This window comes from Carcharhinus amblyrhynchos, chromosome 18, assembly GCF_965287045.1.
Source record: "Carcharhinus amblyrhynchos chromosome 18, sCarAmb.v2.hapA, whole genome shotgun sequence".
Taxonomy (NCBI): Eukaryota; Metazoa; Chordata; class Chondrichthyes; order Carcharhiniformes; family Carcharhinidae; genus Carcharhinus; species Carcharhinus amblyrhynchos.
In genome coordinates this window covers 52,422,813-52,440,297 of record NC_137341.1, presented here as the reverse complement: position 1 = coordinate 52,440,297, position 17,485 = coordinate 52,422,813, and the positions used below count along the sequence as shown (strand labels likewise).

At 44.4% G+C, this 17,485-nt stretch overlaps 1 protein-coding gene across 1 annotated transcript in view; it reads right to left on the bottom strand.

The window, feature by feature from the left end:
• The window catches only part of ntan1 (N-terminal asparagine amidase), a 39,684-nt gene that overhangs the window by 18,222 nt on the left and 3,977 nt on the right, over nucleotides 1-17,485 (bottom strand). Inside the window, exons 2-3 of the mRNA XM_080207017.1 lie at nucleotides 8,360-8,462; nucleotides 2,938-3,003 (exon numbers count right to left, since the gene is read on the bottom strand). Of these exons, the coding sequence (XP_080063143.1) occupies nucleotides 2,938-3,003; nucleotides 8,360-8,462 (169 nt within the window). The remainder of the gene's footprint in view (nucleotides 1-2,937; nucleotides 3,004-8,359; nucleotides 8,463-17,485) is intronic.

The window sequence follows — 17,485 nt, the reverse complement described above, 5'->3', positions numbered from 1 at the left end:
CTCCTCCTAAACAAGGTAAAAGTATCAAAAATAAAACAAGAATTTAAATGAAAGATTTAAGATAAACTTGAACTGAATTCTGAACTCAAACAGATGACTGGGAATGGAGGGTTTGTGCACAGAGATTAAAATCTTCTGTCTGTCCAGGGGCACTGAGCAAGGTGGCAGCATCAGAAACATCTGGAATACCACCAATGATTAAAGAACTTGTTCAGATTCTTACTTCCTCACAACCTGGTGAGAATATGGAACCCAGTGACAAAGAACAGGTTAATGTGAGCGGCACAAATGCAGTCGAGGAGAAGTTAGATAAACACATGCAGGAGAAAAGGGATAGAGGTTTATGCTGATAGGGTTAGATGATGTAGGGTGAGAGGACACTCGTAGGGAGCACAGGTAGGAACCAGTGGGCCAAATGGCCTGCTTCTGTGCATACATTCTCTGTAAATCCTTTCACAAAGGATAACCATGAGGCAAAGTAGAAAAGACCAATTGATATCAGTAGTTACAACCACAGCAACTAATCTTTAGCAGGAGAAAGTGGAAGGGAATCACACAGTAAATATATCCCATTTGTTTTAAATGATGAAACTGCTTGTATATTCTACACCAGCACAATGTGAAAGGCTATCTAAAAGTTTCAGTCATAACTATTAAACGAGAACACTGTATCTCCTCTGGATCCCATTTACAAAGACGGCTTGGATCTGGGGTCAGAAGATGAAGGAAAATGAAACAGTGGATAGAAATCAGTAAAGGAGTCATCCACCAGTTTATATTAAACCAACCTCATTTCATTTTCAGGCAAATCATACAATGGCACAGGCAGCACGGTGGCACAATGGTTAGCACTGCTGCCTCACAGAGCCAGGGTCCCAGGTTCAACTCTGGCTCTTGGTCACTGTCTGTGTGGAGTCTGCACATTCTCCCTGTGTCTGCATGGGTTTCCTCCAGGTGCTCCGGTTTCCTCCCACTGTTTGAAGATGTGCCGGTTGAGTGGATTGGCCATGCTAAATTGCCCCTCAGCATCAGGGGAATTAGAGACTAAATGCTTGGGGTTACAGGAATAGGCCTGGGTGGGATTGTGGTCATTACCGATTTGATGGGCCAAATGGCCTCCTTCTGTACTGTGGGGATTCTATGAACTATTCATTTACGTACAATTAGCCAAATAATCCAATTCTATACACTGTTCATTATGTTGTATGATGTAGCTCCTCCCGTCTACAAGGTGTGATGGAATACTCCCTACTTACCAGAGCGAGTGAAACTCCAACAACAGAGTTCAACACCAGCCAGGACAAAGCAGCCCATTTAATTGCCATTCTATCCATCAGGCTAAACGGCCAATCTTTCCATCAATGGTGTACTGTGGTTGCAGTGTGTAATACTGACAGGATGCAATGCAGCACGTAGACAAGGAATTCTTCAATAAAACCCTTGATCTCCAATACTTCATTTGCACTTGCAGTCGCACAGTGTAATAAATCTCACATGATACAAGTGTGGGTAACCTCAGCTGGTGAGTGAGCTGCATGAGTGACCCTCCTTCATCTCAGTGGGTCACAAGATTGATATCAGGTTTGTTGACTAACTATGAGCCTTGAATAAGGTTGAACAGATTTAATACATTCTGAATATTTCATAACAAGTAATAGAAAATGTTTAAATCATTCATATATTAAAAAGGGCACCACGGTGGCACAGTGGTTAGCACTGCTGCCTCACAGCACCAGAGACCCATTCAATTCTAGCCTCGGGTCACTGTGTGGAGTTTGCACATTCTCCCCGTGTCTGCATGGATTTCTTCCGGGCGCTCCGGTTTCCTCCCGCAGTCCAACGATGTGCAGGTTAGGTGGATTGGCCATGCTAAATTGACCCTAGTGTCAGGGGATCAGCGGGGTAAATATGCAGGGCTATGGGGATAGAGCCTCAGTGGGATTGTGACTGGTGCAGGCACAATGGGCCGAATGGCCTCCTCCTGCACTGTTGGGATTCTATGAACCATCATCAAATTCACGTGGTGAAAATAAAAGAAATAATTTACTCTTTGACTGGACGCAGAAGGAGCCACAGTTCTCTCAGCCAATGTTGTGAGCAATCAGCACGCAGCTCACTTCACTTGCCTTTGCTTTATCTGCGTTTCACATCACTCACACCATTAGGAGGAAAGCAATGTGATGGAAACCATTGGAATGTGGTAATTCTGTGCACGAGCGACAGTAAACAAAATATCTCGTGCGCTGCTGATGTGTCACACGTGGGCCGCAGGTTGCTCACCACTGCACTACACTGACTTGATCAAACAATCTCATTCCTCTATCATCACTAGGTCAAAGTTTTAGAATTCACCAACAGTTCACCATTTGACAGGGTAGAGGCAGAGGGGATGTTCCCCTTGTAGGACAAGGATGAGGAGACCCAAAGAGTGGTGAGCCTGTGGAATTCATTACCACAGGAAGTAGCTGATTCCAAAACATTGAATGTATTCAAGAGGTGGCTGGATATAGCACTTGGGGCAAAGGGGATCAAAGGTTATGGGGAGAAAGGAGGATGAGGCTATTGAGTTGGATGATCAGCCATGATTGTGATGAATGGTGGAGCAGGCTCAAAGGGCCAAATGGCCTCATCCTGATCCAAAATTCTATGTTTCCTAATGGCAATCAGGGGCAAGAAATAACTCCTGTTCTTGCTGACAGGGATTATAACATTAGAACTCTTTTTAATATCTAACACTTAATTATATTACTTGCTCAATAGAGTTCAATTTTAAAAATGCCAAATTTCAGAGACTGGAAAGTTTGTGATCATTCTGGTTTGGTAAGAATGCAGGCACTTCTCCACACTGTTTTACACAATAAACTTTTGATTCATCACAAACATGAAGCTTACAGCTCAATTACACCGTACAATACACTGCGTAACACTCCTCATTACCTGTGTGCCGCAGAACCACCAGGTGGCAAGTGGTCGCGTCTTCTGTTCCAAGTAAACATACAGAATCTGCAATTAAAAATCGGAAAATAAGTCAATGTCTCTGCATTTTATACGAAACATATTTTCTTCACCCAAGTATTTCCATCGCTGCTCTAAGGATCAATGGAAGTTTTACTTTTGCCAAATTTAAAGTAATTTGCCCAGGTTGCATCCTGATCATAAAGAATTGTGTAAGAGTGAGATCAGACTGATTCACAACACTATAAATATAACACACTAAACATGCCCAACAACATACCTGCAGTTAAACCAACAGTCCACATTCAGTTAAATACTTAACCTGGCCTACTTAGCATAGTACAGGCAGCTACTTTGAACTCAAATAGCTGATCAAATTTTTGCCATTTAAGCATTCATAACATGGTGACATAGATGGGCTTGAATCCAGAGCAGAAGTCTCCCCTACTAGGCAAAAGTCCATAAAGAAGATGGCTTGTGTCCTTATCCCCAAAAAGCCTTTACCTTCTCCCATCTTTCCAATACAACCTCCATTTTCTCTTGTTCAAATTCAAAAGGCAAAGACCGATCACAGAATTGGGGTGGCACAGTGGTTAGCACTGCTGCCTTGCTGCTTGGGTCACAGTCTGTGCGCAGTTTGCACATTTTCCCCATGCCTGTGTGGGTTTCTCCGGGTGCTCAGGTTTCCTCCCACAGTCTAAAGATGTGTGGCTCAGGTTGATTGGCCATGCTAAATTGATCCTAGTGTCAGGGGAATAAGGAGGGTAAATTCAAGGGGTTACAGGAATAGGGACTGGGTGGGATTGTGGTTGGTACCAACTTGATGGGCCGAATGGCCTCCTCTGCACTTCTATGAGAACTGGATTATGCATCCAATACAGAGTCTGGCAGAATCAAGTGATGTCCCACCTCACTCTCCACTGCCAATGCTGTCTACTTCTCTGGAAATATCCTGGGAAAATAAAGATAGCCTGTATCCTTTCTTTTATTAATAAAATGTGTCAGTAAAAACTTTCTCCCCGCGGCTTCATCCTTAATAAAAGTATTACAACAAGGAAACACGCATCCAGCCCAAACAAGTCATGTCAGCACTTACACCAACCTGAGAACATTTATTTGATTTATTATTGTCACATGTACGGGGAAGCACTGAAAAATATTGGTTCTTGCACGCTATACAGACAAAACATACCATTCACAGAGAACATATGGAAGAAGGAAAGGAGAGAGTGCAGAATATACCATTAACATTATTAGGAAGTTTAGAAGTTAGAGTTCAATTTTAAGAGCATAGAAAGAGAGTAAAAGATAGAATTAGCGGTTTGCTCCAGAGAGCTTGCAAGAAAGTAGAAAGGGTCAAGGGCTTCAAGTTTTTAGACGCCCATATCACCAACAACCTGTCCCGGTCCCCCCATGCTGACACTACAGTTAAGAAAGCCCCACCAATGCCTCTACTTGCCCAGAAGACTAAGGAAACTTGGCATGTCAGCTACAACTCTCACCAACTTTTACAGATGCACCACAGAAAGCATTCTTTCTGGTTGTATCACAGCTTGGTATGGCTCCTGCTTTGCCCAAGACCACAAGAAATTACAAAAAGTCATGGATGTAGCCCAATCCACCACGCAAACCAGCCTCCCATCCATTGACTCTGTCTACACTTTCCGCTGCCTCGGCAAAGCAGCCAGCATAATTAAGGATCCCAAGCATTCTGGACATTCTCTCTTCCACTTTCTTCCATCGGGAAAAAGATACAAGAGTCTGAGGTCATGCACTAACCGACTCAAGAACAGCTTCTTCCCTGCTGCTATCAGACTTTTGAATGGACCTACCTTGCACTAAGTTGATCTTTCTCTACACCCTAACTATGACTGTATCACTACATTCTGCACTCTCCCCTTTCCTTCTCTATGAACAGTATGCCTCCTCTGTAAAGAAACAATACTTTTTATTGTATACTAATATATGTGACAATAATAAATCAAATGAAAGATGTCGCCACACTCTGGCTCCATCCTGAACATTGTTCTGAACACATTTGTGTATTTTCAACTCATTTTCCTTCACACACCTATCTAAATTGAATTTCATAGCCAGAAGCTATGAATGTAAACATCACACCCTCCAACTCCAGTAAAGAAATCTCCGCTGTCCTCTGTTCCTCTTTATTTTAATCCTGTATCTGTCACTCTGTGCTTTTCACCTAACCGCTGGAAGCAATCGATTCCCATCCACCACGTCCCAACTTTTCAAAGCTTTCCACAGTTCATCCTATTTTACTCAATTTTTCTAAGATTTTCCTCAGGATTGCTATTTGCTCACATTAGGCAGCATTCTAGGTGAAACTGTGTCGTACCCTCCAGTCTCTGCAGCCGTCCTTATCATTGGAGCCCAATTTTACACAAAGAATGTTTGTAAAGGTAAGTTCTTTACAAAGAAAATTACCACAGATTTTTAAGTGCCCACTCTCAGGAAAGGCAAGGCAATGTTTACAGAGCAGAAACTGTCAATATGAGCTATTTTCCCAGTATCAAAAAGAATAAAAGGGAACAGGCTTACAAAGATTACCTCCAACTGCCAACTTGTGGATTCATTTTGCCATAAAGATTGAGATCATTCAGCCGCCTGTTGCGTACCCTCTTCCTCTTATCCATCAATCCAAACCTCCCACAGGCTATCAATTGCATTAAGTCTCAGCCCATATGCTTGTTTCACTTCCCTCCCATCACTTATTAAATCACCTCTGAGTCCAACTCGTCAATAAGATTTTGCTCTGCTCCCTTGACTTCATTCGAACAAAACTGACCAGTTCTCTCTTTTTCCCTGTCTCCAAGTTAACTACATTGTAAAGCTCTCTCACATCAGGTACTTTTCTTCTTAAAACCAGCAAAGAAATAGAGACACCTTCAACCTTTCTGCACTTACATTTGTTTTCATCAGGTTAAAAGTGAGCAAGGTTATGCTAATGGATTTTAAAATCAAAGTACATAAAGTTTAACAGTTCATAAGATATAAGAACAGAATTAGGCCATTCGGCCCATCAAGTCTGCTCTGCCATTCAATCGTTGATGATATGTTCCCCATCCCTATATTCCTGTCTTCTCCCCATAATGCTTCAACCCATTTCCGATTAAAAATCCGTCTAACTCCTCCTTAAACTTACTCCCTGTCCCGGCATCCACCACACTTTGGGGTAGCAAATTCCACAGATTCACAACCCTTTGTGAGAAACTGGGTTTCTCCTCAACTCTGTTTTAAATTTGCTACCCTTTATCTTAAGACATCTCATCCTAGAATGCCCCACAAGAGGTAGCTTCCACTCCATGTCTACTTTATCCAGACCTTTTATCATCTTGTATACCTCAATTTGATCTCCCTTCATTCTTCTAAATTCCAGAGAGTATCAGCCTAAATTGTTCAATCTCTCTTCAAAGGACAAACCCCTCATCTCTGGGATTAATCTAGTGAACCTCCTCTGAACTGCCTCCAATGTCACTACATCTTTCCTCAAATAAGGGGACCAAAACTGTGCACAATACTCCAGGTGTGGCCTCACCAATGCCTTGTATAGTTGCAGCAATACTTCCTTACCTTTATATTCTATTCCTTTAGCTGTAAATGCCAACATTCCTTTCACTTTCGTTATACCTGCTGTAACCATATGCTAGTTTTCTGTGACTCATGAACGAAGACACCCAGATCCCTCTGCACCAGAGCACCCTGCAGTCTCTCCTTTTTTAGATAATAAGTCGCCTTCCCATTTTTCTGACCAAAATGCACGACCTCACACTTATCCATGTTAAACTCCATCTGCCATCTTCTGGCCTACTCTCCTAACCTATCTATATCCTCTTATTTCTTCAATGCAATTTATTGTCCCACCTGAAGTGAACTGATAAGATGGATGGAGAGGGAAAAGAACATGAATGGGTTGTTCTGTATTCATTCACAGGATGTGGGCATCCCTGACTAGACCAGCATACATTACTCATTCCTAATTATCCTTGAGAAAGTGGTGGTGAGCTGCCTTCTTGAAACATTGCATGGGTAGATACACCCACAGTGCTGTAGCGGAGGGAGCTCCAGGATTTTGACACAGTGACAGCGAAAGAGTGGCCAGTTGCAATGCTAATCACCTCCTGTATCTACTTGTATACGAATTGATCCTGAAAGCTACCATGACCAAAACCATAACAGTAATGCCACTGAAAGCTTAGGGTGATGGTTAGATTATCTCTTGTTGCGGATTTGATTTGATTTATTATTGTCACATGTATTGCATACATCGAAAAGTATTTCTTGCGCGCTATACAGACAAAACATACTGTTCATAGAGAAGGAAATGAGAGAGTGCAGAATGTAATGTTACAGTCATAGCTGGGGTGTAGAGAGCAATCAACTTAATGCAAGGTAGGTCCATTCAAAAGTCTGACAGCAACAGGGAAGAAGCTGTTCTTGAGTCGATTGGTACGTGACCTCAGGCTTTTCAATCTTTTTCCCGAAGGAAGAAGGTGAGAGAGAGAATGTCCGGGGTGTGTGGGATCCTTAATTATGCCGGCTGCTTTGCAGACTCAGAGATGGTCATTGCCTGGCACTTGTGTGGCCTGAATGTTATTTGTCAGTCCAAAACTGGATATTTTCCCGATTTTTCTGCATTTAGATATGGACTGCTTCAGTATCTGAGGAGTCAAAATGGTGCTGAACGCTGTGCAGCCATCAGTGAATATCCCCACTCCTGACCTTATGACAGAGGGAAGGTCACTGATGAAGCAGCTGAAGATGGTTGGGCCTGGGACACTGCCCTGAGGGACTCCTGTAGAGATGTCCTGGAGCTGAGATAATTGACCTTCAATAACCAGAACCATCTTCCAGTTAGATACAATTCCAACCATGTCTCTGACTATAACATGGAGATGCTGGTGTTGGACTGGGATGGGCGCAGCAAGAAGTCTCTCAACACCAGGCTAAAGTCCAACAGGTTTTTGTTTGGTATCACGAGCTTTCAAAGCACTGCTCTCCACTCACTTGATGAAGGAGCAGCACTCTGAAAGCTCGTGATACCAAGAAAAGCTGTTGGACTTTAATCTGATGTTGTGAGACTTTGTACTCCAACTACAATGGCAAGACAAAGAAGTAACAAATTAAACTGAACTTATGGAACAACTTTTTTAATGTTTGTAGTTAGACTGCCACCTACTGCACAAAAATGACTCCAACAAAATTTGGAAAGCAACCAGATCAGCTCCACATAGTACAGCCAGTGGACAGATATTAATTTTGGAGAATGAAAATGAAAATGAATAAATCAGATCCTTAAGCTGAACCTGGAGTTTGGAAAACATGGACACAGATTGCATATCTTCATTCATGTAATTTTACCAATGTGAAAGATAATGACGCTTACCATCCTTAGGAGTTGTTGTTGCAAATTCCCTTTGCAGAACATACAGAAGACCTTTAGGACCGATAGTGCACACCGGCTTTGACTTCAGAGCATTTGCACCTTCCTACACGAAATAACAACATTTGTGTTTACAATTGTGCATTACAAGAATTATTTTCACCAAGGTAGCATGCATCCATTTCTGGTTATTCTGCACAGTCCAAAGATGTGCGGGTTAGGTGGACTGGCCATGCTAAATTGCCCCTTAGTGTCGGGGGACTAGGTAGGGTAATTGCATGGGGTTACAGGAATAGGACTTGGGTGGGATTGTGGTCAGTGCAGAATCGATGGGCCAAATGATTCTACAGATTCTATGATTCTAAAGTAGTCTACCTCACCTGAAAAAATAATGGATCCCACAGTAAGAATTTAGTCTCCCCCGTTGGAGCATTTAACAATTATATCTTCCGCTATCCTCCAAATTTGTTCTGTTCGCTGGCAATGATTTATCCAAGCCAGGGAGATGAAACTCAACAAGGACTCCATCTCGGGTTGCAAGAAGCAGGATTTGATCCTTTATAGTTTTGAGTTTTTGGACTGACAATGCAGAGCAGAGTTCATATTAAATCATCGAGGGACACACTAATACTCAATGATTTGCTTTGATTTATTATTGAAACATGCTGTGAAAAGTATTGTTTCTTGCACATTGTACAAAGCACTCCGTACATTGAATACATAGGGGACAGGGAAAGGAGAGAATGCAGAATGTTGTGTTACAGTCATAGCTAGGGTGTACAGAAAGATCAAGTTAGCACGAGGTAGGTCTATTCAAAAGTCTGACGGCACCAGGGAAGAACTGGTTTGCATGATGGACTGGGCTACGTACCCATGAATGAATTTGTTACTCCAGACGGCAGGAATCTACCCACAGTGTAAACTGAGTGCATGCCCAAGAGTTTAGTAATGTAATTCTGTTAGTTCTTCAGGAGGCAGCTACACACAATGCACCATGTGGAATGACTCACATGGTCTTGACCATTCATAGATTTAATGCTGAACCTATCCAGGGCAGCTGATTTTTCACAGGTAGCACAGGGCACTATAATTGAGCCCAGGCTGTTGGGGGGTGCAGGATTCCCACATCTTCAAAAGATTACATGCCTGTGTTGCAGAGTAATATGGAAAAGAGGAAGATGTTTGGTAAGACCACATGGACAGAAACATGGACCAGGCTAAAAATCAGCCTTTTGATTTGATTTGTCGTCACATTTATTAACAAACAGTGAAAAGAATTGTTTCTTTTGCACTATACAGATAATGCAAACCATTCATAGAGAAGGAAACGAGAGGGTGCAGAATGTAGTGTTACAGTCATAGCTAGGGTGTAGAGAAAGATCAACTTAATGCAAGGTAAATCCTGGAGTTCCATGAGGATGTGTCTAGGACGGTGGATAGAGGAGAGCCGGTGGATGTGGTCTTTCTGGATTTTCAGAAGGCGTTTGACAAGGTACCTCACAAGAGGTTCTTGCAGAAGGTCAGGGGACATGGAGTTGGGGGTAGGGTGTTAGTGTGGATAGAGGATTGGTTGTCAAATAGGAGGCAGAGAGTGGGGGTCAATGAGTGCTATTCGGATTGGCGGATGGTGACTAGTGGAGTGCCCCAGGGGTCGGTGCTGGGGCCTCAGCTAATTACCATTTATATAGATGATCTGGAGGAGGGAACCGAGTGTATGGTGTCGAAATTTGCTGATGACACCAAGATTGGTGGAACGGCAAATTGTGCGGAGGGTGTGGAGAGTCTACAGAAGGATCTAGATAGGCTGAGCGAATGGGCCAGGAACTGGCAAATGGAATTTAATGTTGGCAAGTGCGAGGTGGTCCACTTTGGTAGGAATAATGGTAGGAAGGATTATTACTTACGGGGCGAAAAGCTGCAGCAGGCGACGGTGCAGAGGGACCTCGGGGTCCTTGTGCATGAGTCGCAAAAACCCAGCTTGCAGGTACAGCAGGTGGTCAGAAAGGCGAATGGGATGCTGGCCTTCATAGCGAGGTGGATTGAATATAAAAGTAGGGAGGTCATGCTACGGCTGTATAGGGCATTGGTGAGGCCGCAGCTGGAGTACTGTGTGCAGTTTTGGGCGCCGTACTTACGCAAGGATATTTTGGCCTTGCAGGGAGTGCAGAGGAGGTTTACTGGGCTGATACCGGAGTTGAGGGGGTTGAGCTATGAGGAGAGGCTGAATAAACTAGGCTTGTACTCATTAGAGTTTAGAAGAATGAGGGAAGATCTCATTGAGACGTATAAGATGATGAATGGGATGAATAGGATAGAGGTGGAGAGACTCTTCCCGCTCAGAAAGGATAGTAGGACTAGGGGGCACAGCCTCAAGATAAAGGGGGGACGGTTTAGAACGGAGTTGAGGAGGAACTTCTTCACTCAAAGGGTGGTGAATCTCTGGAATTCTCTGTCCGTTGAAGTGGTGGAGGCCGCCTCGCTAAATATTTTTAAGACGCGGGTTGATGGGTTTTTGATAAGAGAGGGGATTAAGGGTTATGGGGAGAGGGCGGGAATGTGGAACTGAGCCACGACAGATCAGCCATGATCTTATTGAATAGCAGGGCAGGCTCGAAGGGCTAGATGGCCTACTCTTGCTCCTATTTCTTATGTTCTTATGTTTCATTAAAGGGAAGTCGTGTCTGACAAATTTACTGGAGTTCTATGAGGATGTGTCTAGGGCAGTGGATAGAGGAGAGCCGGTGGATGTGATCTTTCTGGATTTTCAGAAGGCGTTTGACAAGGTACCTCACAAGAGGTTATTGCAGAAGGTCAGGGGACATGGAGTTGGGGGTAGGGTGTTAGCGTGGATAGAGGATTGGTTGTCAAATAGGAGGCAGAGAGTGGGGGTCAATGGGTGCTATTCGGATTGGCGGTTGGTGACTAGTGGGGTGCCCCAGGGGTCGGTGCTGGGGCCTCAGCTATTTACCATTTATATAGATGATCTGGAGGAGGGAACCGAGTGTAGGGTGTCGAAATTTGCTGATGACACCAAGATTGGGGGAAAGGCAAATTGTACGGAGGGTGTGGAGAGTCTGCAGAAGGATCTAGATAGGCTGGGCGAATGGGCCAGGAACTGGCAAATGGAATTTAATGTTGGCAAGTGTGAGGTGGTCCACTTTGGTAGGAAGAATGGTAGGAAGGACTATTACTTACGTGGCGAAAAACTGCAGCAGGCGACGGTGCAGAGGGACCTCGGGGTCCTTGTGCATGAGTCGCAAAAACCCAGCTTGCAGGTGCAGCAGGTGGTCAGGAAGGCGAGTGGGATGCTGGCCTTCATAGCAAGGGGGATTGAATATAAAAGTAGGGAGGTCTTGCTGCAGCTGTATAGGGCATTGGTGAGGCCGCAGCTGGAGTACTGTGTGCAGTTTTGGGCGCCGCACCTGCGCAAGGATATTTTGGCCCTGGAGGGAGTGCAGAGGAGGTTTACTAGGCTGATACCGGAGTTGAGGGGGTTGAGCTATGAGGAGAGGCTGAATAAACTAGGCTTGTACTCGCTAGAGTTTAGAAGAATGAGTGGAGATCTCATTGAGACGTATAAGATGATGAATGGGATGGATAGGATAGAGGTGGAGAGACTCTTCCCGCTCAAAAAAGACAGTAGGACTAGGGGGCACAGCCTCAAGATAAAGGGGAGGCGGTTTAGAACGGAGTTGAGGAGGAACTTCTTCACTCAAAGGGTGGTGAATCTCTGGAATTCTCTGCCCGTTGAAGTGGTGGAGGCTGCCTCGCTAAATATTTTTAAGAAGCGGGTTGATGGGTTTTTGATAAGAGAGGGGATTAAGGGTTATGGGGAGAGGGCAGGAAAGTGGAACTGAGCCACAACAGATCAGCCATGATCTTATTGAATGGCGGGGCAGGGTCGAAGGGCTAGATGGCCTACTCCTGCTCCTATTTCTTATGTTCTTACGTTCTTATGTTCTTATGTTCATTCAAAAGTCTGACAGCAACAGAAAAGAAGCTGTTCTTGAGTTGGTTGGTCCATGACCTCAGATCTCTGTATGTTTTTCCCGACGGAAGAAGGTGGAAGAGAGAATGTCCAGGGTACATGGGGTCCTTAGTTATGCTGGCTGCTTTGCCAAGGCAGCGGGAAGTGTAGACAAAATCAATGGATGGGAGGCTGGTTTGTGTGGTGGATTGGACTACATTGTTTTGTAGTTCCATACCAAGATAATTCCATAGCAGGAGCCATACCAAGCTGTGATACAACAAGAAAGAATGCTTTCTATGATGCATCTGTAAAAGTTGGAGAAAGTCGGAGCTAACATGCCAAATTTCCTTCATCTTTTGAGAAAGTAGAAGCATTGGTGGGCTTTCTTAACTATCGTGTCTGCATAGGGGTCCAGGACAGGTTGTTGGTGATCTGGACACCTAAAAACTTCGGGCTCTCGACACTTTCTACTTCATCCCCATTGATGTAGATAAGGGGATGTTCTCCTTTACGCTTTCCGAAGTTGATGACAATCTCCTTCGTTTTGACATTGAGGGAGAGATTATTGTTGCCGCACCAGTTCACCAGATTCTCTGTCTCATTCCTGTACTCTGTCTCATCATTATTTGAGATCCAACCCACTACGATGGTGTCATCAGCAAACTTGAAAATCGAATTGGAGGGGATTTTGGCCGCAGTCATAGGTGCATAAGGAATATAGTAACAGGCTGAGAACACAGCCTTGTGGGGCACCAGTGTTGAGGATGATCAGCCTCAACAGTGTGTGAACTTGAATTTACAAACAAACCAGTGCAAACAGGGGCTGGGCATTGTTACACTCAAACCACAGCACTCACTACACAATGGCATATTCATAGCTTATTATGGATTGAGGGCTTAAGCTAAATCACCCCATTGAACCTGATGGATCCACAGCAGTACTGTTCTATTTTAAAATATATTGAAATAAATGTGTTACAACATAGAAGCAGGCATCCAGCCCAAACAAGTCACGTCACCTGAAAACAGTTCTCAACACATTTGTGTGCCTTCAACTCATTTTCCTTCACACACCTTTCTAAATTGAATTTCAAATGTTGGTGTAGCCAGACATAAATGCAAACATCAAACCCTCCAACTCTGGTAAAGAAATCTCCCCCTATCCTCTGTTCCTCTTTATTTTAATCCTGTATCTATCACTCTGTGCTTTTCACCTAACCACTGGCAGCAATCGATTCCCACCCACCATGTCCCAGTTTTTCAAAACTTTGCACAATTCATCATATTTTACTCAATTTTTTCCAAGATTTTCCTCGGGATTTCTCACATTAGGCAGCATTCTAGGTGAAACTGTGTCATACCCGCTGGTCTCTGCGGCCGTCCTATGCACTCAAAAGTGTCTTGGGGAGCATAGAATCTACAGTGCAGAAGGAGGCCATTTGGCCCATTGACCTTGCACTGACAACAATCACACCCAGGACCTGTCCTCGTAACCCTACATATTTACCCTCCTAATTTCCCTGACACTGAGGGATAATTTAGCATGGCCAATTAACCTGACCAGCATGTCAAGCGCCCACCCTCAGGAAAAGCAAGGCAAGGTTTACGGAGCAGAAACTGTCAGTGTGAGCTGCTTCCCCAATATCAAAAATATAAAAAAGGGCACAGGCTTACAAAGATTTAAAACATAAGTAGTAGTTAAAAGACACCAATATAAGACAATAACTCCTTTTTCTCTCAAAATAATAGGACTGATTATTCTGGAAAGTGCAACTTAAAACTGAATAAACATGATATGCCATATTCTCTCTAAGAGGTGGCGATGCCAGCATTAGACTGGGACGGGCACAGTAAGTAGTCTCACAAAACAAGGTTAAAGTCTAACAGGTTTATTTAGAATCAAGAGCTTCCGGAGACACCTGTCCAAGGAGCAGCGTGATTCCAAATAAACCTGTTGGACTTTAACCTGGTGTTGAGAGACTTCTTACTGTTCTCCCTAAAGATGTGCAGGTTAGATGGATTGGCCATGCTGAATTGCCCCTTAGTGTCAAGGGGACCAGCAGGATAAATACATGGGGTTATGGGGATAGGACCTGGGTAGGATTGTGGTCAGTGCAAGTTCAATGGGCCAAAAACCAAAAGGGAAAACGCAGGAGAATCTCAGCAGGTCTGGCAGTATCTGTGAGGAGAGAAAAGAGCTGACGTTTCGAGTCCAGATGACCCTTTGTCAAAGCTAAAAGGCACAGAAAGTGGGAAATATTTACACTGCAGGGGTAGAGAATGAAAGATGAACTGTAGGGATTCTTTGATTTATGATCATTTAATTTCTTTAGTGTTATTAAAATAACTTGTATTTCACTTGATCCTTCACTTCTCATAGAACTCCAGTAAATTTGTCAGACACGACTTCCCCTTAACGAAACCGTGCTGCGTCTGCTCTATCAAGCAATTCCCCTCAAGATGCCTCGCTATTTCCTCCTTGATGATGGATTCTAACATTTTACCTACAACAGACGTTAAACTAACCGGCCTATAATTCCCCGCACCTTTTTTGCCTGGCACCCTTCTTAAACAACGGCGTAACATTAGCCGCTTTCCAATCATCCGGCACTTCCCCGGAATCCAGCGACGTCTGGAAAATAACCACCAAGGCATCCACTATCACCTCTGCCATTTCTTTCAGAACCCTCGGATGCATTCCATCCGGTCCTGGGGACTTGTCCACAATCAGCCCCTCCAGTCTGTCGAGCACCGCCTCTCTAGTAACAGTAATGTCATTGAGACCCTCCAGTCCTACCACCTTTCCATCGCTAACACCCGGCAAATTATTCACGTCCTCCTCCGTGAAAACCGAAACAAAAAAGTTATTCAAGACCTCAGCCATTTCCCCATCCCCTACCACTAAGTCCCCCTTCTCATCCTCTAAGGGTCCAACGTTCACCCTAGCCAGCCTCTTCCTTTTTATATACTTATAAAAACACTTGCTATCCTTTTTTATATTAAGCGCTAGCCCAGCTTCATAGTTTCTCCTACCCTTCTTTATCAATTTCTTTGTCAATCTTTGTTGACATTTAAACCTCTCCCAATCCTCTTCTCGCCCACTACTCTTAGCTACTCTAAACGCCTCCGCTTTTAATTTAACACTTTCCTTCACCTCCTTCGTTATCCACGGCTTATTACCTCTCCTCCTACGGTCCTTTTTGACCATCGGAATAAATTTCTGCTGAGCACCAAGAAAGATCTCCTTAAAAATCCTCCACTGCTCCTCAGCAGACCTACCTTCCAACCCGTTGAAGTGGTGGAGGCTACCTCACTAAATATTTTTAAGATGCGGGTTGATGGGTTTTTGATAAGAGAGGGGATTAAGGGTTATGGGGAGAGGGCTGGAATGTGGAACTGAGCCACGACAGATCAGCCATGATCTTATTGAATGGCGGGGCAGGCTCGAAGGGCTAGATGGCCTACTCCTGCTCCTATTTCTTATGTTCTCCTAATCCGAGGAGGAAAACCTTAAAAGTAAATTTATTCACAGTTAATTTCTTCAGCCAGTAGTTCATTCCTTCATATTTTGTATGGCTCATTTTGCTGGTCTGCCTGCCTTTCAGAAGTTTACCAACCCTTCATTCAGGATTGTAGTGGAGTGTCTGGGAACATAGAACATAGAACATAGAACACTACAGCACAAACAGGCCCTTCGGCCCACGAGTTGCGCTGATCACATCAACACCTATCTATAACCCCCAATCCCATAAAACCCCATATACTCATCCAGAAGTCTTTTAAAAGACCCCAGCGAGTTCGCCTCCACCACCACTGACGGCAGCCGATTCCATTCACTCACCACCCTCTGAGTGAAAAACTTACCCCTAACATCACTTCTGTACTTTCCTCCCCGCACCTTAAACCTGTGTCCTCTCGTAGCGACCATTTCAACCCGGGGAAATAGCCTCTGAAAATCCACCCTATCTATTCCTCTCAACATTTTATAAACCTCTATCAGGTCGCCTCTCAACCTACGTCTCTCCAGGGAAAAGAGACCCAGTTCCCTCAACCTAACTTCATAAGGCATGCCTCCCAGTCCAGGCAACATCCTTGTAAATGTCCTCTGTACCCTTTCAATAGCTTCTACGTCTTTCCTATAGTGAGGCGACCAGAACTGCGCACAGTACTCCAAATGAGGCCTGACAAGGGTCTTATAAAGTTGCAGCATTACCTCCCGACTCCTAAACTCAATCCCTCGATTTATGAAGGCCAGTACACCATACACCTTCTTGACCACCTCTTCCACCTGCGAGGCTGATTTAAGAGTCCTGTGGACCCGGACCCCAAGATCCTTCTGCTCCTCAACACTACCAAGACTCCTGCCCTTGATAGTGTACTCGTTCATCCCGTTGGTTCTGCCAAAACGGACGACTATGCATTTATCCGCGTTGAAGTCCATCTGCCACTTCTCCGCCCAGTCCTGCATCCTATTTATGTCCTGCTGCAACTTTTGCCATCCTTCCAGACCATCCACAACACCACCGACCTTCGTGTCATCAGCGAACTTACTTACCCATCCTTCCACTTCCTCATCCAGGTCATTTATGAAAATGACAAACAGCAAGGGTCCTAGAACAGATCCCTGGGGCACTCCACTGGTGACTGAACAATCAGGGGCGGCACAGTGGTTAGCACTGCTGTCTCACAGCACCAGGGACTCGGGTTCAATTCCTGGCTCGGGTCACTGTCCGCGTAGAGTCTGTGTGCGTTTCCTCCAAGTGCTCCAGTTTCCTCCCACAATCCGAAAGACATGCTGGTCAGGTTGATTGGCTGTGCTAAATTCTCCCTCAGTGTTAGGGGGATTAGGAGGGTAAATACGTGGGGTTACAGGGATAGGGCCTGGGTGGGATTATTGTCAGTGTAGGCTTGATGGGCCAAATGGCCTCCCGCCATTCTATAGATTCTATGCTCTCCAAGACACTGTTGAGTGCAACCCAGGAGGGAAAAACACTTTTGTGGTTTAATAGTGGGAGATGAGGGAGCAGATGGGGCTGGAGGCAGAGTATTGTAAAGAAAGGATTTGCATTTATGCAAAGCTATCATGGGCTCAGGCAACCCGAGGTTCTTTGTTGACAAAGTGCTTTTTGAAATGTATTGTAATGTCACGGATAAGATGC